This window comes from Myodes glareolus, chromosome 7 (genome assembly GCF_982192425.1).
Source record: "Myodes glareolus chromosome 7, mMyoGla1.1, whole genome shotgun sequence".
Taxonomy (NCBI): Eukaryota; Metazoa; Chordata; class Mammalia; order Rodentia; family Cricetidae; genus Myodes; species Myodes glareolus.
In genome coordinates, this window is record NC_142032.1 from 54,306,733 (window position 1) to 54,331,206 (window position 24,474).

General features: G+C 39.3%; 1 protein-coding gene across 1 annotated transcript in view; it reads right to left on the reverse strand.

Annotated features, from left to right (window-relative positions):
• LOC125415707 (solute carrier family 22 member 19-like) overlaps positions 1-7,409 on the reverse strand; it is a 31,638-nt gene extending 24,229 nt beyond the window's left edge. Inside the window, 5 exon segments of the mRNA XM_048458176.3 lie at positions 1,386-1,509; positions 2,056-2,224; positions 2,326-2,480; positions 2,836-2,939; positions 6,805-7,409. Coding sequence (XP_048314133.2) covers positions 1,386-1,509; positions 2,056-2,224; positions 2,326-2,480; positions 2,836-2,939; positions 6,805-7,206 — 954 coding nt within the window. The 5' untranslated portion in view covers positions 7,207-7,409.
• Positions 7,410-24,474: the final 17,065 nt, after the last annotated feature.

Genomic DNA, 24,474 nt, shown 5'->3' on the forward strand with positions numbered 1-24,474 from the left:
TTAACCATCATGGCTCTACTTTTTGTCAACTTGACATCATAACACATCATCTTTGGGTCATAACTTTCCACATCTTATTTCTATATTTTGATAGGCAATGACTCTATAGGTAAATATAAATACAAGGCTCATCTAAGACTCAAGTGGGTCTCTTTTTTTCTAAAAGCCTGTAAAATGTTTCTTTGTTTTGGAAATCATATTACCAATGCTTTTACCTTCATAACTCAAAATTTTATATATAAATACATAATTTCCTTCTAGTATTCAAGGGAACAGAACAAACATTCCCATTTCAAAAGAGAAGAGTAGGTATGTAACAACAAACAACTGGCCTACTGCAGGACTGAAACTCAGAAGGGAAAGCATTTAATTCTGAAGGTCCATATCTGGCATCTAGTGCTCATAATAGTATCTTCTGATCACTAAAGAAATTTAAGTAGTCTTTAAATGTCTTTGTTCGTAGCCATAGGTTAAAGCTCCTGTAAGCTTTAATAAAGAAGATTTTGCATTTTTTGAGTAGCAGTCTTTGAAGACTTGAAACTGTCAAAGTAATGAGAGTGACTATTCAGTATCACCTCTAAGAGAAATGTCTTTTTCACTCCTTTCTAGGTTATAGAAACACCATGGAAAAGGTGAAGATAAGGTCCTTGAGAAGTGGTGGGAAATGTGTGACTTCTTCTTACAGACATGCATTGCACATTGGAACTTTGAGCTTTCATCTCCTGTGTTTACCTGCACAAGACCTGCTAATGTTATGACAGTCAAAATATCATTTTTGAGAGTAGATGGAATTTTGAGAGAAGAGCTCATAAGCCCTATCTTTGTTTCACAATCTGTGTGTAGTTAGTCATTGTTAATTCACAGGGCCTCACAAAGTCATACTCCCTCCTGAGGAAAGAGGGGCAGCTAATGGTTGTTGAGAGAGAGATAGACATTTCTTCAGTAGTGTACTCACAGGTAAGTTGCCCATGTTTCTACAGTTAAATCCTCAACATGTTTCAGTAAATGACCTTAATTAAACAAATTAGATCACAAAAAAGAAAGATACCAAAAAAGGCCAGGATAATAGAAGGTAGAAATAGGACTTGTTAGGAAGTATATGAGAATCATCAGGTACGGTAATATTGAGGGGGTATAAGTGAATCAATGCAATATATGTATGTATAAAATTTCAGACTTAATGCATCATGTATAGCTTAAATGTTCTAATAAGAAGTTTAAAATTGAAAGAAATAATCAATGAAGGCTTTTCCTTACAAAGTCATCTTTGAATGAAAAAAACTGCATTTAATGATTTAATAATAGGAAATTGTCTCTTGGGCAGTAACCCATACACTTGTGAACCTTGTTTCCTATATGTCATAATGATCTTGCATTATGCTCACCTCCATGGTTAAGGTGTCTTCAGAATTCTTCATTCCATTCATACGTGCAGCTTTTCTAAGTTCCTGTAAGCCCTTCTGGGGTTTGTTGGTCACAATCAGCCACCTAGCTGACTCAGGCAACCACCTACTCAAGAAGATATTGTTCATATTTCTCAAGGAGTCATATTACTATATACTAAATTTATTCTTGAGCAGTTTTATAAAATTTTAATATTTGTCAGTCGTTCAGTTATAACAAGAATGTATAATCTTATATCACGTGGTATATTACCTAGGAAAACAGGAAATGATCAGCCATTCAGTGCACTTGTATTCCTAGAATGTAGACCTGGAGCCACATTGGTCTGTCCCCCTCACATGGATACAGATTTTACTAGAAGTCATACAACTGAATGTGAGGGACATTTCATCACATGGTTTCCATATTTTTTGTTCGGTTGTTTAAGGAATGTTTATTTATCTTATGTCTGTGCCTTAAATTAAGAACCCCTGAATACATTTTCCTTAATTACATCACCCACATGATCAACTAAATTTTGTCTTCTGGACACAACAGGACTGATATACATATGAGCTCACAGAGATGGTGACAAATGCATTTCTTATGTACTGATTTAAAAGATATGGTCATCTCAGGATTGCAAAACAGAGGAGGAAAGAACACTCATACCTTGTGGGTATAAGGAGGAAAAATATTGGCACAGACACTACCAGCTGGAGATGGTGCCAATTTCGAAATACAAATGCCAGGCCTGACATTAGTATGAGTCCAAAACATTGAGCACAAATTGTCAGTGTTGTGACCAAGACTTTGAATTTGTGGCTTGTCCATTCTATCACTGAAAGGAAAGAAAAATGAACCTTGATTTCTACTATGGGTGGGAAGGACATCCACAACAAAGAAAAGGTTGAACAAAGTCCATCAAAAACTCTGACTTACTGAGTAAAATACTATTTGTGTATGTGGGTATGACACAAAGCCCTGTTAGGAAGCGAAGTAAGCAGTAGATGAAGAAGGTGGGAGCCAAAGCTGCACAGCTCCCACTGATGGCCATCAGCAGTAAAGCACATATTAAGGTTAACCTCCTCCCAAACCTGAGGAAAAGACAAAGATTCCATCAGGGAAATAAACAGTTCTTGTTAAAAATAGCAGACAAAAAAAATTTGTGTAATCCCCGTGGTTAACTTTTCTCATTTCCTAAACCATGTCTATCATATTGTCTTAAACTTTCTTGAACTTCTTCCATGTCTAACAAGAATTAATTCTGTGTCAACACAACACATAGACTTTTAAACACTAACAGAAATATCTGTTTGTGTTTAGTGATCTCCAGGGTCAAAGGTGCGGATAAAGGAACAAATCTGCCAGGACTGTTTTTTAAAGAGTGAGTGAGTTGTAGCTGATGAAAATACTCACATGCAGAGAGATCTACAAAGCACAGACACTCACCTGTCTGATAAGTGTCCACCTAGGAAAGGTCCTATCAAATTTCCAATCATGAATATAAATTTAGAGACTGAACCCAGTACCTGAGATCCACACACCAGGTCCCACTGGAAGAGAAAGAAATCAACATGACAGCCTGTCCTGTAAATTGTTCAAAATTCTTCAATGTGAACTTCCAAATCCTTACTCTGCAGCTGCCAATTTCATTATCACCTGACTTCTACCATCCAGTCTCGGCTTTAATAATTCTATTTTCTTAGAGAGGTTCCTGTAACCAAGTAGGTTGTAGTAATGAGTTGTTGCCTATATTCAGAAATTGTCAAATGAGGTCCTAGAATAAAATAATTCATGATCCTTAATTTTTTTTACTGAATCCTATGTATCAGAGCATAACCTCTTCCACGACTCCTCTTAGAGCAGAGCACAGATAGCACCTGTTCACTATCTTATTTATTTACTTGTATAGTTATGTCAATAGAGAGAATGGAACTTAGGGCTCAGGCATGGGTGCAGTGAACTACAAACTATCTACTTTCTGGGAATTTTTTTTTTCAGTGCTCATTACTAAATCTTGAACATTTGAGTATTTGAGTGCTCCAGATGCATTCTGTCATGAACTGCATATTTAGCCATCATTGTAGCTTTCTGCAACCCTCCAGATATTTTAAACTTGAAGTCAAAGCTGAATAATAGTGACTTTGCACAACACATGGACAATTTAACTAATTAGACCCACAAGAATTACATCTTTTACATACATTTCCTTATTATTATTTCATTCATTCTTAGAATTTCAAATGTGTATAGAAATCAGTATGAAAATCTCAAACATTTATATCCCCTAAAACTCCAAGATGTCTGAACACATCCCTCTCCAAACTTCATGTCCTTTCTAATTTCTTTTTTTTTTTGCATTTCTGTTGCTTGGATAATGTTTCCTATACGTGCACTGGAGCATAGGTAACCTAGTACTGGCCTACCACTAAAGTACGATAATGGTCCCTGCCCCCAGGAACCAACAACTTTTAACAGATCTTCAATGAAGCGTGGGGCGTCCTGAGCTTTGCTCCCTTCAATGCTGGGATTTTGATTGCTTGATCTTGTGCTGGTCTTGTGTAAGCAATCACTGTTTCTGTGATTTCATGTATATGGGTGCTTCTTCCTCTTTCAAATTCTTTTCATTGCTCTTAAAAATTTAAATGAAAAACATTTACATCACTTCCATCCTTCTCTTTCATCCCTCCAATCCCTACCTCCAGAACCTCCCTGAAGCATGGCCATAAAGCCTTATGGAAATTTACTCTTGAGTAAGCTAATTTTAAAATATAATTTATAAGAAGGAACTTTAAAGAGGGTAGAATATTTGGGTGGCCAATGATTCTTTCCAAAGACCTGGGGTAGTAAGGAGTAATCTCTGTACCAGGCATATAATAATAGTATATGTGTTACTGGTCAGGAAAGGTTCATAGGTATCCAAAACAATACAATGTGTTATTACTGCACATGGTTACCTACTGTAACTAAATGTTAAGACCCTATTCCTGAAGACACCATGCAAAATTTTTGCATGTCATAGAGAACACTGTAAAACCAAAATGGAAACTATCTACTGTTGGCTGCATTTCATAGTTCCAGATGTTGTGGTGTAGACTGCAGGTAGAGAAAAGACATCAATGGCCTTACCTAGCACTTTATCCTACATATGACAAAACCAACCTACAGGACAGTATGGTCATTGTTGCACTAGAAAAATATTTATTTCTGATTGGATTTAAAGTTTCCTACAGAGGCAGAAAGTCATATCTGATATTGTAAATCAACTTAGAATCCCATGGTTTGGAATGAAATAGACCCAGGAGGAGGAGGAGGAAGAGGAGAAAGAGGAGGAGGAGGAAGAGAAGAAGGAGGAGGAAAAGAAGAAAGAGGAGGAGGAGGAGGATGAGGAGGAGGAGAAGGAGGAGAAGGAGAAGGAGAAGGAGAAGGAGAAGGAGAAGGAGAAGAAGAAGAAGAAGAAGAAGAAGAAGAAGAAGAAGAAGAAGAAGAAGAAGAAGAACAAGAACAAGAACAAGAACAAGAACAAGAACAAGAACAAGAACAAGAACAAGAACAAGAACAAGAAAAACAAGAAGAAGAACAAGAAGAAGAAGAACAAGAAGAACAAGAAGAAGAACAAGAAGAAGAAGAACAAGAACAAGAACAAGAAGAACAAGAAGAAGAACAAGAACAAGAACAAGAAGAACAAGCAGCAGCAGAAGCAGCTACTATTGTTATTGTTATTTTGGTAAATGGCCCTGTTGTCAAATTTCCTTCTAAATATAACTTTTTTTTCCATTAGACTTGTTTATTCAAGTATTCGAAAACACTCTTTCCACTTCCTCCCCTCCTCCCAATACCCTCCCGCTCCCCCCACTCCCTCTCCTCCTCCCTCACCTAATTTTCGACAAGGGAGCTAAAGATATACAATGGAAGAAGGAAAGCATCTTTAACAAATGGTGCTGGCATAACTGGATCTCAACCTGTAGAAGAATGAAAGTAGATCCATATCTATCACCATGCACAAAACTCAAGTCCAAATGGATTAAAGACCTCAACATTAATCTGACCACTTTGAACCTGATAGAAGAGAAAGTGGGAAGTAGTCTACAAGACATAGGCACAGGAGGCCACTTCCTAAGTAGAACCCCAGTAACACAGACAATAAGAGAAACAATGAATAAATGGGACCTCCTGAAACTGAGAAGCTTCTGTAAAGCAAAGGACACTGTCAGTAAGACCAAAAGGCTACCTTCTGACTGGGAGGAGATCTTCACCAACCCCTCATCAGACAAAGGTCTGATCTCCAAAATATACAAAGAACTCAAGAAACTAGACTCTAAAACTCTAATTAACCCAATTAAAAAATGGGGTACTGAACTGAACAGAGAATTCACAACAGATGAACTTCGAATGGCCAGAAGACACTTAAGGGCATGCTCAACCTCCTTAGCGATCAGGGAAATGCAAATCAAAACCACTTTGAGATACCATCTTACACCTGTCAGAATAGCTAAAGTCAAAAACACCAATGATAGCCTATGCTGGAGAGGATATGGAGTGAGGGGAACACTTATCCATTGTTGGTGGGAATGCAAACTTGTGCAGCCACTGTGGAAATCAGTGTGGTGGTTTCTCAGGAAACTGGGAGTCAACCTCCCTCGGGACCCAGCAATTCCACTCTTGGGAATATACCCAAGAGATGCCCTATCATACTACAAAAGTATTTGTTCAACTATGTTCATAGCTGCACTATTTGTAATAGCCAGAACCTGGAAACAACCTAGGTGCCCCTCAATAGAAGAATGATTAAAAAAGGTGTGGAACATATACACATTAGAGTTTTACTCAGCGGTAAAAAACAATGACATCTTGAATTTTGCATGCAAATGGATGGAAATAGAAAACGCTTTGCTGAGTGAGGTAAGCCAGACCCAAAAAGAGGAATATGGTACGTACTCACTCATAAGTGGATTCTAGCCATAGTTAAAGGTCTTTGAGTCTATAATTTGTGATCCTAGAGAAGCTAAATAAGAAGGTGAACCTGAAGAAAATCATATAATTATCCTCCTGGATATTAGAAGTAGGCAAGATTGCCAGACAAACTTGGGTGCATGGGGGGGGGGAGTGGAAGTAAGGAGAGATGGCTAGGGAGGGGGAGAGGGAGGGTTGGGGATGGCTTGGGGGAATGGGAGGGGGGAGGGAGGAAGGATGGTTATGGGAGCAGGGAAGTTTAAATATAACTTCTTAATCTAAGGTCATTCCTTGAATGAAAGGATCAAATACATAAACCTTTATGCCAGATTCTTTAGAAATATTGAATATGACTCTTGCATTTTATTAGGCAATAACTAAGCTCAAAGAATATACACTATTTGTGCTATTGATGTACTGTTGTAATTAATGCGCTGAGGATTTGTTTTTATTGAAATCACTTACCTCGGTGACAGTGGTGGAGAGGAAGGTACTTCTTTCATACACCCAACCATCCTCACAGGGCTCTGTGTCTGGTTCTGTCACATTGGAGAACGTGCCATTCAAATGAAGGAAATGCCACTGTGGTTGAACAAAGCGACGACACCTGTCTGGCCTGGAGTTAGAGTCCAGTGGGATAGAGATCCTCAGGAGGTCATCTTGGCTCAGAACCCCACTGTCAATGTCAGAGGCAGTATCATTATCAAGGATGTGGACCCAGCAGCGATGACCAGGGATGGCTGCAGTGAAGTTCTCCAAAACAGTCTGAGGAGCCAGCATGACATTGCAGATCAGAAGGAAAGCTATCTGAAGGATCTGGAATCTCCCCATGTTTCCAACTCGATTCAAGAGATCCTGAAAAGCCATTGAGGCGAAATGACTGTCTCCAATGGGAAATAGAAATGCTTATAGCTATGGGAGTATAAACCTTTAAATAAATTTCTGTTTGACAGAAATATACTAAATACTGTTGATCTTGACCTCTTCTTAATATGACTGCCTTCACATAACATTAGTTTCATAGAACTGTGATCTGTTGTATTGTTGGTATTAGGGAGGGAACTGTTTCCTAAAAAGTAACCAAAAAAAACTGCCAATATTTTTTCTGTTACTCAGTCTGTTAAACATTTATTTTCTGAGAAACTTTGCTTACCACCTGCCGTGGTCATCCCTGGAAAATGACCTGCAACTCCCTGAAAATAAAGCAGAGTTAATCATTTCCATTGCTTGCAGACACTGGTCAGATGTACAATTTATAGGAACTATAGTGAAGTGTTTTCCATTTTCTCTTCCTTGGGAGTAATTTGCTTCATCTTTAGTTTGTTTAATGAAGTTAATGAAAAGATTATGGAAGCTAATGCAAAAGAATTACAGTACAATTCTCCACCCTTACTATATGAGCTGATTTCGAGCAATTCATTCCCTCTGTAAAAATATTACTCAATGTTGTGGCAGACTTGACAAAGACAGAATCTTAAAGTTCACTAGTGCCAACCTCACAGAGGGTAGGGAATGGGAATGGGGATAGTTATGTAAAAGGAGAAAAGATTGTATTAAAAATCTCTTAATAAAAAATTTGATGATTCAAGTAGTAAATGTGAGAATAACTTTTGTTCTAATATCAGAAGAACAGTAAGTGAAAGATAAGTGTCAGAGATCTTAGAGTTCAGTGAGTAATAGAGAGGCACATAAGGAGTTACATTATGCTATTTTAAATTCATCTCCATGTGTATAAAATATAAAACTATCTACCTACATACATACATATGTACACATGTGAATGAAATTTCCTGGACAGGAGTTGTTACTACAAAGGCTAATTAAATGAATAGAACTTCAGTCATGTGGAGAAAAAAAATGTTGCAGGTTCTGAGTCAAATCACTCAGGGCCTTCACTCATCCTTCTAAGAACTGTTTACCATCCTTACTATTTGTGACCAATGACTTTGTGAGCATTAAGTATAGTCTTTGGACTGTACAAAAATCCCCATTTTCTGACAATCAAAAATCTGATGCTGCCATCTGAATATCTGAGATTTTCCCACTTTTCTGTGACCCCCCTATCCGATGTAGAATGCCATGATTTATATTTTTTTCTTTTTGTGAGTATAAAACTGCAGGAAACTGATATAACATAGGAACATGGGATTTGGCACAGGCAAAATCTCAGGTTCTGGGATGTACTCATTCATATTTGGGTCCATAGTGACACTCTTTTATCCCCTTTCAAAGAGAGTTGTGTTTTTGCATTGACACATATATGATATTTAATGCATAACATATATACTGACCTGACATTATTTTGCCTTGATGATGATCCCTTTGTTTGCTCTCAAGTTAATTCTATAAATATCCTCTATGAGCCTACTTTCTTTTTGTTTTTTCACACATAATATATTTTTATTATGTTTTTTCTCATCCCCTTAACACCAGCAAGATCCTGTTCACCTCTCAACTCACCCAATTTCATATTTTTTCTCAATCAAAAACAAAAGAAACCAACCATACAAAGAGCAAAAGCAAAAAATCCCTGAATAGGGACTGGGGGGGTGGTTGAGTGGTTAAGATCATTGGTTACTCTTACAGAAGCTCTGATTTGATTACCTATACCTACATGGTGGCTTACAACTGTCTATCAACAGTTCCAGGGGAATCTGATGCTATTTTCTCTCATTCATGGGAATCAGGCACACAAATAGTATAACAGACATAGCCAACTGATTGGTGCCAATGTGGTGAACTAAATCTATGTAAAACCTGAGAGGGCTTGGAAAGAAAGTCTAGATACTAAAAAACAATGTTTAGCTACATTTTTCCAAATGGACTTTGTTTGAGGTGGCATGTTGTAGTTCCTTTAAGAAAGATCTTGCTGATTCAGAGGTAGCAGCAGTGCCATTTCAAAACAGCAGCTTCACAGCCATGGACTGTACTGCTAGCTTGAACTCTGACGTTTTTGGGAAACTGAGCATTTGGATGGGGTTTGTAAGCAGCATGCTATAGCTTGCTTGGTAGCAACTTGGACTGGCTGTGTGCCTAGAAGTGGGGTGATGTGCTTGGCTTAGAGGCACAAGTGGCTCCACATGCTGAACTGGGTGGGGCAAGTAGGAAGTACCATATGTATCATAGTAATGGCACAGCTTAAGTTTTAAGAAGCACTTAGCATTTTAAAAATTGCTCCCGGACAGTGAAGAATTACAAATATGCAATAAGGACAAATCCAGATGAGTCATGGTGTTAGATAAATGTATATAGGCTTGGAAGAGAGAAGAAAAAGAGTATAGAGAGTCATAAAATAAAGTTAATGCTTTAAAAATGTGTAAAGTCTTTAAAGAGATAAAGATCATAGAAAAAAAGAGTAAAGGAAAAAAGCCACATAAAAATGGAAAATCCACAGAGAGTTTGGATTATGTAAATTATTGTGTTTTCTTTGAATTTTTTTGACTGTGAAGGGGCTAAGTATAGAGAGACATTTCACTGAATGGACTGCTAAGCTAAACCAGCATGTATATTATAAAGGTATCTTGACTTCAGAATTTGAGTTTAAGGATATGTTGCTTTGGAAAAGAGGTTCTTCTTTTGTCTCCACAGAAGATGAGAACTTGTGGATTCATTCCAGGCTAATATGGTTTGATGGACCATGACCCTCTGAAAGTTTGCTGTGAACACCCTCAAAATTACTTCACCTAACTGCTAACTAAGATGAACCTAGCACACAGGATACACCATGAAAGATATGATTAATAGTGCCCCCAATCAGCAGGAAGCAGTATGGAGAAAACTATGCCCATATTCCCTAATATTGTCTATAAATGTTTGTTCACATTTGAAAGGGACTATGTTATAGAGATTTGCATTGGTATGAATCTTGGTTTATTGATACAAATTTAAGGGCAATTCTGTATATGTATATTATATATATATATATATATTTCTGCTCTTGATTAAGTAATTGTGATTGTGTAGTTCATTTAAAAATGTATAAATTAATATAGGTTAATTGATAATCATCTATAATAGTCAAGCTTGTAGTCATGTTAGTTATGTTATACACACACACACACACACACACACATACATACATATTTCAGTTAGATGGGTATTCTTCAAATCTGTAAAATACCGTCAGAATATGGCATTTAAAATGCTTTAAGAGCTTAAGACCTTTTATGAAAATGAGACAACATCTGCTCCTGGCAGCACCAGGCTACTTCAAGAGGAAGATGGACATCAAAGAGGCTCCTTATGGAGTTTGTTAGCCATTTGGGCAAGAAACTGCTCTTGCCTGGACTGCCTAACTGGACATGCAGGACCCACAGAGAAATGACTGCTGAGCTTGCCTAAAGGTGAGATGATCCTTCAGGTTTTCTGCTTCATGAAAGAGTCTACTAGACATTCTGAAGGACACAGAATAAAAAAGGAACCGACAAACTGCCAATATAGGCAGAATTGTCTTTGAAACTTTCTGCTTTGTGGAAAAGTCTGCTAGGTACTATGGGCCTGTAGGCTGAAGATGGATGCCCTAACAGTAAAGAAGAATTTTGGGTGACAGATAGCGAGATGTCTCTGTCAATTCTAAAGTTTTGGAAGGTACTTGCAATGTCCTTCCTCTTTACTTAGATAATATTATATCCTTCTGGAGTCTTTGACTGAGTTGAAGAATTTATAGTTATAGTTGTCCTTAGTTTTGATAAAAGGTAAAGTAGATATAAATATTGTAACTGTAATTCTTTGTTTGATACTTGTTTTGTTATATGTAATTTTACTATGTTAAAGTTAAAGCCTTCCTTTTTGTTTAAACAGAAAAGGGGGGTGATGTGGGAGTCCCCTCTGTGTGCTGTGATAACCATTAATGAATAAAGAAAACTGCTTTGGACCTATAGCAAGGCAGAACTTAGGTCGAAAGGGTAAGCTAGGCTGAATGCTGGGAGAAAGAAGTGTGGAGTCAGGGAGACACCATGGAGCCAACTGTTGTTAAAAGGAGCGGCTGCGAGCCGTTTCCCACCGCCCGGCTCCCGGCTAGCTTTACCTGAAATAATTACATGAAAACTGCATTCTTGGATTCGGGCCACGGCAGGGCCCCGGCGAGGGGGAGCTAGGACTTTCCCCGACCCCATAGACTCCCAGGTCAGCCTGCCCTGCTGGCTCCACCCTGCTAGCTTCCCGCCAGCCATCCCTGCTTCCATCCAGAGGGCCTTCCGAGTGGTGAGTTGATTTGGGCCACGGCAGGGGCCCCGGCGAGGGGGAGCTAGGACTTTCCCCGACCCCATAGACTCCCAGGTCAGCCTGCCCTGCTGGCTACACCCTGCTAGCTTCCCGCCAGCCATCCTAGCTTCCATCCAGAGGGCCTTCCGAGTGGTGAGTTGATTCGGGCCACGGCAGGGGCCCGGCGAGGGGGAGCTAGGACTTTCCCCGACCCCATAGACCCCCAGGTCAGCCTGCTCTACCTGCTCCACCCTGCTAGCTTCCCGCCAGCCATCCCAGCTTCCATCCAGTGGGCCTTCGGAGTGGTGAGTTGATTCGGGCCCGCGGCAGGGGCCCAGCGAGGAGGAGCTAGGACTTTCCCCGACCCCATAGACTCCCAGGTCAGCCTGCAGTGCTGTGTCCACACTGCTAGGCTCTCCCGCCTGCCATCCCAGCTTCCATCCAGGTACAAATTTCTATATTTCTCCCCTCCCACTGAGGCCATAAAATTTCCCCAGTTCAGCTGCCTTGCACACTGGGCCTGCTCTGTAGGGGCATCCCGGAAAGAGGGAGTGCCTGTGCTTCAATACCCTGCCTGGGGAAAGGTAGGCATTCTATCAGTGAACTCCCTGCCCAACAAGGGAACCTGACCCGATACCAGAAGCTCCAATAGAGAGCATTGGATCGAAGAGATGGGCAGACGCCAAGGCAAGACCTCCTCCAACAATCTGAAAAACAACATGAAAATATCAGATCCCAACGAACCTACAACAGAAGGATTTGAACACTCTAACCCAGATGAAGTGGAAAAAAGTGCCATTATGAAAGCAATAGAGTCCCTTAAACAGGATATGAATAACTCCCTTAAGGAACTGGTCGAGAAGTATAACAAAAAGTTTGAAGAAATGAGTATAGAAAGGGATGAGAAATATAACAAAAAGTTTGAAGAAATAAGTAAATCCGTGAGTGATACCCTGAGAAACCAAGAAAAAACAATCAAACAAGTAAAGGAAACAGTCCAAGAATTGAAAACTGAAATGGAGGCAATGAAGAAAACACAAAACGAGAACCGGCTGGATATGGAAAACCTAGGTAAACGAACGGAGACTACAGAATCAAGCATAACCAATAGAATACAAGAGATAGAAGAACGAATCTCAGATTCTGAAGATACCATAGAGAAAATAAATGCTCTGGTCAGAGAAAACGGCAAATCCAACAAATTCTCTTCACAAAACATTCAGGAAATCTGGGACACAATAAAAAAACCAAATCTAAGAATAATAGGGATTGAAGAAGGAGAAGAACTGCAGATCAAAGGCCCAGAAAATATATTCAACAAAATTATAGAAGAAAACTTTCCCAACCTAAAGAACGATATTCCTATGAAGGTTCAAGAAGCATACAGAACACCGAATAGATTGGATCAGAAAAAAACATCCCCGCGTCATATAATAATCAAAACACAAAACATAAATATTAAAGAAAAAATTTTAAGAGCTGCAAAGGAAAAAGGTCAAGTAACTTATAAAGGTAAACCTATCAGGCTTACACCGGATTTCTCTATGGAAACCATGAAAGCCAGAAGATCCTGGATAGAGGTACTGCAGAAACTAAGAGACCATGGATGCAAACCCAGACTAATATACCCTGCCAAGCTACTGTTCACTATCAACGGAGAAAACAAAATATTCCAGGATAAAAACAAATTTAAACAATACGTAGCTACTAATCCAGCCTTACAGAGAATATTAGAAGGAAAATCACTACCGAAGGAATCCAACATTCCCAACACGGCCTACAATAACTCGAACATCTAGCGACCATTCACAAGCACAAATTAAAGAAGAAAAACACATATACTCTACTACCTAACAAAAAAAAAAATGACCGGAGTCAACAACCACTGGTCATTAATATCACTTAATATCAATGGACTCAATTCACCTATAAAGAGGCACAGACTTAGAGATTGGATACGAAAACAGGATCCAACATTCTGCTGTTTACAAGAAACACACCTCAACCACAAAGACAGCCACCTACTCAGAGTAAAGGGTTGGGAAAAGGTTTTCCAAGCAAATGGACCTAAGAAACAAGCGGGTGTGGCCATTCTAATATCTAACAAAATCGACTTCAAACTAAAATCAATCAGAAGAAATGGAGATGGACATTTCATACTCATAACTGGAACAATTCATCAGGAGGAAGTCTCAATCCTGAATATCTATGCTCCTAATGTAAAGGCACCCACATATGTAAAAGAAACTCTTCTAGAACTCAAGGCGGTCATCAAACCACACACACTAATAGTAGGAGACTTCAACACTCCTCTCTCACCAATGGACAGGTCAATCAGACAGAAACCAAACAGAGAATTGAGAGACCTATTGGAGGTATTGAATCAAATGGACTTAACAGACATCTATAGAACACTCCACCCAAATAGGAAAGAATATACCTTTTTCTCTGCAGCTCATGGAACCTTCTCGAAAATTGACCACATACTCGGTAACAAAGTAAACTTCCACAGATACAAAAAAATATTAGTAACTACCTGTGTCTTGTCAGATCACCATGGACTAAAATTAGAATTCAACAACAATGCTCCCCCCAGGAAGCCAACAAACTCATGGAAACTGAACAGTCAACTACTAAATCACCCCTGGGTCAAGGAAGAAATAAAGAAAGAAATTAAACTCTTCCTTGAATTTAATGAAAACAAAGACACAACATACTCAAACCTATGGGACACTATGAAAGCAGTGCTAAGAGGAAAGTTCATAGCACTAAGTGCCCAATTAAAGAAAGCGGAGAAAGCACACATTGGAGAATTAACAGCACAATTGAAAGATCTAGAAAAAAAAGAAGCTGATTCACCGAGGAGGTCTAGAAGACTGGAAATAATCAAACTGAGGGCTGAAATCAACAAAATAGAAACAGAGAAAACAATCCAAAGAATCAATGAATCAAAAAGCTGGTTCTTGGAGAAAATCAACAAGATTGACAAACCCCTAGCCAAGTTAATCAAACGGCAGAGAGAGAACATGCAAATTAATAAGATCAGAAATGAAAAGGGGGACATAACCACAGACACAGAGGAAATTCAGAGAATCATTAGATCTTACTATGAAAGTTTATATGCCACAAAGTTGGAAAATGTAAAAGAAATGGACATTTTTTTAGATAAGTACCATATACCAAAGTTGAACCAAGAACAGGTGAACAATCTAAATAGACCTGTTAGTCGCGAAGAATTAGAAGCTGTTATCAAAAATCTCCCTACCAAAAAAAGCCCAGGACCAGATGGTTTCAATGCAGAATTCTACCAGAACTTCCAGGAAGAGCTAATACCTATACTCCTTAACGTATTCCACAATATAGAAACAGAAGAGTCATTGCCTAACTCCTTTTATGAAGCTACAGTTACCCTAATACCAAAACCACACAAAGACACAACCAAGAAAGAGAATTACAGGCCAATCTCACTCATGAACATCGACGCGAAAATTCTCAATAAAATACTGGCAAACCGAATCCAAGAGCACATTAGAAAAATTATCCATTATGATCAAGTCGGCTTCATTCCAGAGATGCAGGGCTGGTTCAACATACGCAAATCTATCAATGTAATCCATCATATAAATAAACTGAAAGAAAAAACCATATGATCATCTCATTAGATGCTGAAAAAGCATTTGACAAAATTCAACACCCATTTATGATAAAGGTGTTGGAGAGACTGGGGATACAAGGATCATACCTAAATATAATAAAAGCAATATACAGCAAGCCGACAGCTAACATCAAACTGAATGGAGAGAAACTCAAAGCCTTTCCACTAAAATCAGGAACGCGACAAGGCTGTCCACTCTCTCCATACCTCTTCAATATAGTGCTTGAAGTTCTAGCAATAGCAATAAGACAACATAAGGAGATCAAGGGGATTCGAATTGGAAAGGATGAAGTTAAACTTTCGTTATTTGCTGACGATATGATAGTTTACATAAGTGACCCCAAAAACTCTACCAAAGAACTCCTACAGCTGATAAACACCTTTAGTAACGTGGCAGGATACAAGATCAACTCCAAAAAATCAGTGGCCCTCCTATACACAAAGGATAAAGAAGCAGAGAGGGAAATCAGAGAAGCATCACCTTTCATGATAGCCACAAATAGCATAAAATATCTTGGGGTTACTCTAACCAAGGAAGTGAAAGACCTATTTGACAAGAACTTTAAGTCTTTGAAGAAAGAAATTGAGGAGGATACCAGAAAATGGAAAGACCTCCCCTGCTCTTGGATTGGGAGAATCAACATAGTAAAAATGGCAATTCTACCAAAAGCAATCTATAGATTCAATGCAATCCCCATCAAAATCCCATCAAACTTCTTCACAGACCTTGAGAGAACAATAATCAAGTTTATATGGAAAAACAAAAAACCCAGGATAGCCAAAACAATCTTATATAATAAAAGAACTTCTGGAGGCATTACCATCCCTGACTTCAAACTCTATTATAGAGCTACAGTATTGAAAACAGCTTGGTATTGGCATAAGAACAGAGAAGTCGACCTATGGAATCGAATAGAAGACCCAGATATTAACCCACAAACTTATGAACACCTAATTTTCGACAAGGGAGCTAAAGGTATACAATGGAAGAAGGAAAGCATCTTTAACAAATGGTGCTGGCTCAACTGGATGTCAACCTGTAAAAAAATGAAAGTAGATCCATATCTATCACCATGCACAAAAATCAAGTCCAAATGGATTAAAGACATCAACATTAATCCGTCCACTTTGAACCTGATAGAAGAGAAAGTGGGAAGTAGTCTACAAGATTTAGGCACAGGAGGCCTCTTCCTAAGCAGGACCCCAGCAGCACAGACAATAAGAGAAACAATGAATAAATGGGATCTACTGAAACTGGGAAGCTTCTGTAAAGCAAAGGACACTGTCAGTAGGACAAAAAGGCTGCCTTCTGACTGGGAGAAGATCTTCACCAACCCCTCATCAGACAAAGGTCTGATCTCCAAAATATACAAAGAACTCAAGAAACTAGGCACTAAAACTCTAATTAACCCAATTAAAAAATGGGGTACTGAACTTAACAGAGAATTCACAACAGATGAACTTCGAATGGCCAGAAGACACTTAAGGGCATGCTCAACCTCCTTAGCGATCAGGGAAATGCAAATCAAAACCACTTTGAGATACCATCTTACACCTGTCAGAATAGCTAAAGTCAAAAACACCAATGATATCCTATGCTGGAGAGGATGTGGAATGAGGGGAACACTCATCCATTGTTGGTGGGAATGCAAACTCGTGCAGCCACTGTGGAAATCAGTGTGGCGGTTTCTCAGGAAACTGGGAGTCAACCTCCCTCAGGACCCAGCAATTCCACTCTTGGGAATATACCCTAAAGATTCCCGATCATACTACAAAAGCATTTGTTCTACTATGTTCATAGCAGCACTATTTGTAATAGCCAGAACCTGGAAACAGCCTAGGTGCCCCTCAATAGAAGAATGGTTAAAAAAGGTGTGGAACATATACACATTAGAGTTTTACTCAGCGGTAAAAAACAATGACATCTTGAATTTTGCATGCAAATGGATGGAAATGGAAAACGCTTTACTGAGTGAGGTAAGCCAGACCCAAAAAGAGGAACACGGTATGTATTCACTCATAAGTGGATTCTAACCATAATTAAAGGTCTTTGAGCCTATTATTCGTGATCCTAGAGAAGCTAAATAAGAAGATGAACCTGATGAAGATTATTTAGCTATCCACCAGGAGGTAGGAAATAGACAAGAGTCCCAGGTAACCTCGGGTGCATGGGGGGGAGGGAGGGTCGATGGAAGGGGAGAAGGTTAGAGAGAAGGGAGTAGGGGAAGAAAGGGGAAAGCTTGGTGGCCTGGGATGGGGGGGGAGGGAGGAAGGATGAACAAGGGATCAGGGAAGATTATATTTCAACTAAGGGACCCATTTTAGGGTTTACAGGAGACTTGATTATATATGGGATCCCAGGTCCAAGGAGAGATCCCCCAGATTGCTCTCTGGACAGAGGAGTGGGTGCCTGAATCGGCCGTGGCCCATGTCCATACTGATGTATATTTTGCTTATCACCATAGATCCTGCATCTGACGAAGGACGGCGATACAGTCGGAGACCCACATTGCAGCACGGGACTGAGCCCCCCGAGGTCCAAATGAGGAGCAGAAGGAGGAAGAACATGAAAAACGAAATCAGTACTGCGAGGGATGCTATCACCCACTGATACAAGGGAACGGATCTGATGAGAGTTTACCAAGGCCAGTTGGACTGGGACTGAAAGAGGACGTGATCTAACCAGACTCTCCGAATTTGGCCGGATTCTCTGACTGTGGCTGACCCGAAGTCTTTCTGAAAAGCCATAGACTATGACACTGGGACCTGTTTCCTCTACATATAATGGATTTTGGGGATCCAGTCTGTTTGGACACTCACCTTCCTGGACCTGGAGGGAGGGGGAAGGAACTGGAACTTCCCACAGGGCAGGAAACCCTGACTGCCCTGGGGGACGAAGAGGGAGGAGGAGGGGGAGGAGGGGGAGTGGGAGGGTGTTGGGAGGGGGGGGTGGAAATGGAAACTTTTATAATTTAATAAAATTTACTAAAAAAAAAAAAAGAAAGAAAACTGCATTCTTTTAAACACTGACTGGCCCATTAGTTTCTGCCTCTTATTGGCTAATTCTCACAACTTGCTTTAATCCATATTTAGTAATCTGTGTAGCACAATGTGGTGGCTTACCAGGAAAGATCCTAACCTGTGTCTGTCTCAGATAGGAGAGTCATGGCGACTACCTCACTGCTTTCTTCCTCCCAGCATTCTGTTCTGTCTTCCCCACCTACCTATATTCTGACCTATCAGGCCAACCAGTTTTCTTTATTAATTAAACAATGAGAGTAACATATAGACTGATGACCCTCCTCCATCAGCCAACACCAGAGTCAGATATGCTAAACTTTTAGCCAGCAAGCCACTGCCACGTGGCGATACACAGATTAATGGAGATGGGTTAAATTAATATGTAAGAGTTAGCCAATAAGAAGCTAGAGCTATGGGCCAAACAGTGATTTAATTAATACAGTTTATGTGTGATTATTTCAGGGCTAAATGGCCGGGAACAAACTAGCAGCCTCCCTTCTACAAATGTAGATACAATAAAATAAAAATCTTTTTTTTAAGATTTATTTATTTGTTATGTATACAGTGTTCTGTCTGTCTGTATGCTTGGGCCAGAAGAGGGCACCAGATCTCATTACAGATGGCTGTGAGCCACCATGTGGTTGCTGGGAATTGAACTCAGGACCTCTGGAAGAGCAGTCAGTGCTCTTTACCTCTGAGCCATCTCTCCAGCCCCCTAAAATAAAAATCTTTTAAAAATACTTTGAAAATGAAGACAAAGAAAAAAATGCAATAGGATCAAAACAACAAGAACAGTGACAATAATCCAGTTCTTCAAAATCTGTTTTCCCCTAAAAAGAACTGCTTAAGGTTATTTTTAAATGTCTTAAGTTCTTTTAGTGGGAAAGGTGAATATTTCTATGGATAATTCTGTGTTTAATGTATCATGTTCTAATTGCACTTTGACTAAGTGTATTTCTCAAAGGGATGCTAATATCCATCTGTTAAAGCAATCTTTTGTAACATTTCCAGTGCATGTAAATGATTCATGGTTTGATGACAAAGGGTTACAAGTGATTGAAGAAATTAAGAAAGCTTTAAATAGGCAGATACGTGTTATCAGACTAGTTATAGAGGGGTTTCAGCTGTTTTATTTTTTTAATGCAATCTTTTCTCATTTTTCATAGTTTTCCCCTTGCCCACTTCCTCCCCTCCTCCCATTCCACCCTTCTACCACTCTATTCTCCCCCATCCTCAGAGAAGGTAAGGCTTCCTTTGGAGAGTAAACTAAATCTGACACGTCACTTCAAGGCAGGACTAAGGACCGCCCCCCTTATATTTAGGGTGAGCAAGGTAACCCTCCAAAGAGAGTGTGCTCCAAGATGCCATTTCAAGCACTAGGAATAAATTCTGGTTCCACTGTCAGTGATGTTACTGACTGCCTATGCCTCACATGTTCCCCACATTCTGTGGGCCTAGTTTGGTCCTACACAGATTCCCTTGCTATCAGTCCAGAGTTAGTGGGCTCTCGCTCGCATAGGCCAGCTGCTTCTGTGGGTATCACCACCATGGTCTTGACCACTTTGTTCATATTACTGCTCCTCCCTGTCTTGGACTAGTCTCCAGAGATTCAGCCCCGTGCTCTGCCGTGGATCTCTGTATCCATCAGTTGCTAGATGAAGGTTCTATGATGACAATTAAGGTAGGCATCAATCTGACTACAGGGGAAGGCCAATTTAGGCATTCTCTCTACTGTTGCTTAGAGTCTTAGCTGGAGTCATCCTTGTGAATTCCTGGGAATTTCCCTAGTGCTATGCTTCTGTTATCCCTTTAATGATTCCCTCAATCAAGGTATCTCTTTCCTTTCTCTCCTTCTCTGTCCTTCCCCCAAGACCCAGCAGTACTATCTTCAGCATACACCCAAAGGATGCACACTCATACCACACGGGCATTTGCTCACCTGTGTTTATACCAATATTATTTGTAACAGTCAGAACCTGAAAACAACCTAGGTGCTCCTCAACTGAAGAATGAATAAGTAAAATATGGTACGTTTACACAATGGAGTACAACTCAGTGGTAAAAAAAAAAAAAAAAAGCAATGACATCTTGAAATTTGCATGCAAATGGAACTAGAAAAAAATGTTGAGTGTGGTAATTCAGTCCTAGTTAGACAAGGTATTACTCACTCATAAGTGGATATAGATATAAAGCAAAGGATAAGCAGCCTATAGTCTTTGATCCCAAAGAGAACCTAAGAGAGACATACATGGATCCTCTGGGAAGGGAAACAAAGAAGTTCTCCTTAAAAATTGGGAGTGGGGGCAAAGGGAATATACAACAGGAAATAGAGGGGGATAAGGGGAAGAAGGAGGATAGCATGAAGGAATGAGATATTCAGCTCTCGTTGTTATGCTTACTGATACTGTGGTTTCTTCAGTGACTTCGTCTCTGTCCATTAAGAATGTGGAGCTTGTTAATCAATATCTAAGAATGTTTCTATGACATAGGAGACGCAAGAAGATAAAGATGTAACTTGAATGCCTTGTATAATGCAGTACAATCTTTATGAGATGAGCTACAGAGCCTAAAAAATAGAATACAATTGGAATGTCATGCTGTTCATGGATTTGTGTTACATCTTCTGTGTGTAATCAAAGTGTTATTGTTTGGGAAAGAATTAAATCACATCTTAAAGGAATTTGGCATTTTGAATCCTTAGATTTGGTTAAATTACATCAAAAGATTATGGAAATGAAAATGGCTAAATTAGATTTTATTGTAGCAAAAGCAGTTGAAGATATTTTCTAATAATTTAAAAAGGCTGTTTTTCCATCATGGTCAATATTCACATCACTTCTTAGTAGTATTGCAGTTATGGGAGCATGTGTTCTATTGGGCATAATTTGTTTACCTATAATTATAAACTTGCTGTGGGAAGTACACTCAAAACTTCACAGAGTAAAGCTTCACACATTCCCTTAACTTATTATACCAGAAGATGGTAACTAGTGACAATTAAGTTTCTTTGCCTTCTTTCAACTTAAGACAGGACATTCAGGATGGGATTCATGTTCCCCTGATGGTATGACAGGAGAAACTAACAATCTAAGACAGGCAAACAGTCATTCTGGACACAGTGGTGCAATACCTTCAATCACAGCACTTGGAAAGTAGAGACAGATAAATCTCTGAGTTCAAGGTCAGTCTGGTTTACATAACAACTTCCTAGTGCCATGGCTCCATACTTGTGACCTTGTCTAACAATATAAAAACACACACAAGCGCACGCACACACACATACACACAAACACACACACACATACACACATACACACACACACACACACACACACGTCCCTGGTCAAGTCCTTGGACTATTGTATCTTCTGCTGATATTTTGAGTCCTACCACATACAAGAACATAAGTCAATGCTTCTAGGCATTGACAGAATGCATTTGTAATAGGAGATTGCTGTTAAAAATTTACTGGGTTTTAAGTTGTTTCTTTGGTGCCAGTGAATGATTAGCATAGACTTTGGTCCCTGCAGTTAGATGCCATTATATTAAACTCTTATGTGACAGTAGCTTTTTAACTGATCATTCAGGAAAAGGTTGATGAGGTTTTTCAAACACTTAGCATGCATTAGAGGAGCCTTAATAAAATCAATTCAAAAAAATCTGTCATTTCAGAAAACATAGATTGGAGCAAAGAGATGGTATAAGATTTTCAAAGGCCTACCTTTGTAATCTGCTTATGACAATTTTTGTCCCATCCTTTGCATATTAAGTGACTAGCTGGAGACTAAATATTCATAAAATAAGGTTTCAGGATACCTAAGATCAAAGCATACCAAACCCTAATATGTGACTAGCACCTTGATGTAATATACATGAATACATTCTGCTCATTCACCTTCTGTTATAATAATGTGAAATTTTGGTTATTTTGAGTATGATCAGGAGTTTACACGTAGAAGAAATCCACATTTTAGTTATTGGAAAGAGGGCATTCTGTGATGGATAGAAAATATGTCCAAAAATTATTTTTTATTTGAACTTTTTATAATTAAAAAAAACTTTCTTTCTTTTCATTTTACATACCAATCACAGTTCCCAATCCCTTTCCTCCTCCCATTCCTTCCACCTCTTTCCAAATCCCACCTCCATCCACTCCTCAGAGAGGGTAAGGGACAGTGCTCTGGGGAAAGCCCAGGCCCTCCCTACTATATCTAGGCTGAGCAAAGTATCCATTCAAAGAGAATGGGTTCTCAAAAACCCAGTATAAGCAGTAGGGATAAATCCTGGTGCCACTGTCAGTGATCCTGCAGTCTGCCCCAGCCATACAACTGTCACTCATCTTTAGAGGATCTAATTTGTCCTATACTGGTTCCTTCTCTGGCCGGCTGGAGTTGGTGAACTCCCATGAACTCAGGTAAACTGTTTAGTGGGTGTCCCCATCATGGTCTTGATCTCTTTGCTCATATTCTCATTCCTCCCATTCTTCAACTGGACTTTGGGAGCTCAGTCCAGTGCTCTGATGCAGGTCTCTGCCTCTGTTTCCATCAGTTGCTGGATGAAGGTTCTATGGTGACATTTAAGGTATTCATCAATCTGACTACTGGGCAAGGACAGTTTGGGCACCCTCTCCTTTGTTGCTTAGGGTCTTAGCTGGGGTCATCTTTCTGGATCCCTGGGAATTTTTCTAGTGCCAGGTTTCTTGCCAGTCCCATAATGGCTCCCTCAACCAAAACATCTCTTTCCTGCTCTTCATCTATGTCCCTCCTTTATCTATCTCGACTATCCCATTCTCCCAAGTTCTCCTCACCCCTCCCCCTTTCTCCTCTGTTTCCCCTTCCATCCTCCTTTCTCCCCACACCACCATGTTCCCAATTTTATCAGACAATTCCTGTCTATTTCCCATTCCCAGGTGAATCTATATATGTTTTTCTTAGGGTTCACCTTGTTACCTAGCTTCTCTAGGGTCGTGGACAATAGGCTTGTTTTGTTTGTTTTTGTTTTTCATTTTTTGTTTGTTTTTGCTTTACAACTAGTATCCACTTAGGAGTGAACTTATAAATGAGTATATACCATGTTCATCTTTCTAAATCTGGGTTACCTAAGATGGGCTTTTTGTTCCTTCCACTTGCATGCAAATTTCAAGATGTCATTGTTTTTTACCAGTGAGTAGTACTCCATTGTGTAAATGCACCACATTTTGTATATTCATTCCTCAGTTGAGGGGCATCTAGTTTGTAAACAGGTTCTGGATATTATAAATAATACTGCTTTGAACATAGTTGAGCAAATATTTTTGGGTATATGCCCGAGAGTGCTATTGCTGGGTCCTGAGTTAGATTGATTCCGAATTTTCTGAGGAACCACCATACTAATCTCCAGAATGATTATTTAAGTTTGCATTCCCACCAGCAAAGGATGAGTGTTCCTTTTGCTCCACATTCTCTCTAGCATAAGCCATCATTGATGTGTTTGATCTTAACCATTCTGACAGATGTAAGATGGTATCTCAGAGTTGTTTTGATTTGCATTTGCATTTCCCCAATGGCTAAAGATGTTGAGCATTTCCCTAAGTGTCTTCCAGGCATTTGAGATTCTTCTCCAATTCTGTTGAGAATTTTCTGTTTAGCTCTGTACCCCATTTTAAACTGGATTATTAGGAATTTTGATGTCTAGTTTCTTGAGGGTTTTTTGCATATTTTGGAGATCAGGCCTCTTTGTGATGTGGGGTTGGTGAAGATCTTTTCACATTTAATAGGTTGTCTTACTGTCTGTCCTTTACATTACAGAAGCTTTTCGGTTTCAGGGGGTTCCATTTATTTATTGTTGCTCTCAGTGTCTATGCTACTGGTGTTATATTTAGGAAATGGTCTCCTGTGCTCATGCATTGAAGACTACTTCCCACTTTCTCTTCTATCAGGTTCAGTGTAGTCACATTTATATTGGGGTGTTTAATCCATTTGTACTTGAGTTTTGTACATGGGGATAGATATTTATCTATTTGTATTCTAATACATGTTGAAATCTACTTATTCTGGCACCATTTGTTGAACATGCTTTCTTTTTTTTTCATTGTATAATTTTAGCTTCTTTGTCAAAAACAAGGTATTCATAGATGTTTGAATTAATATCCAGGTCTTCAATTTGATTCCATTGGTCAACCTCTCTGCTTTTATGCCAATACCAAGCTGTTTTCTTTACTGTATCTCTATCATAGAGCTTGATATCAGGAATGGTGATCCCTTTGTAAGCTCCTTTAT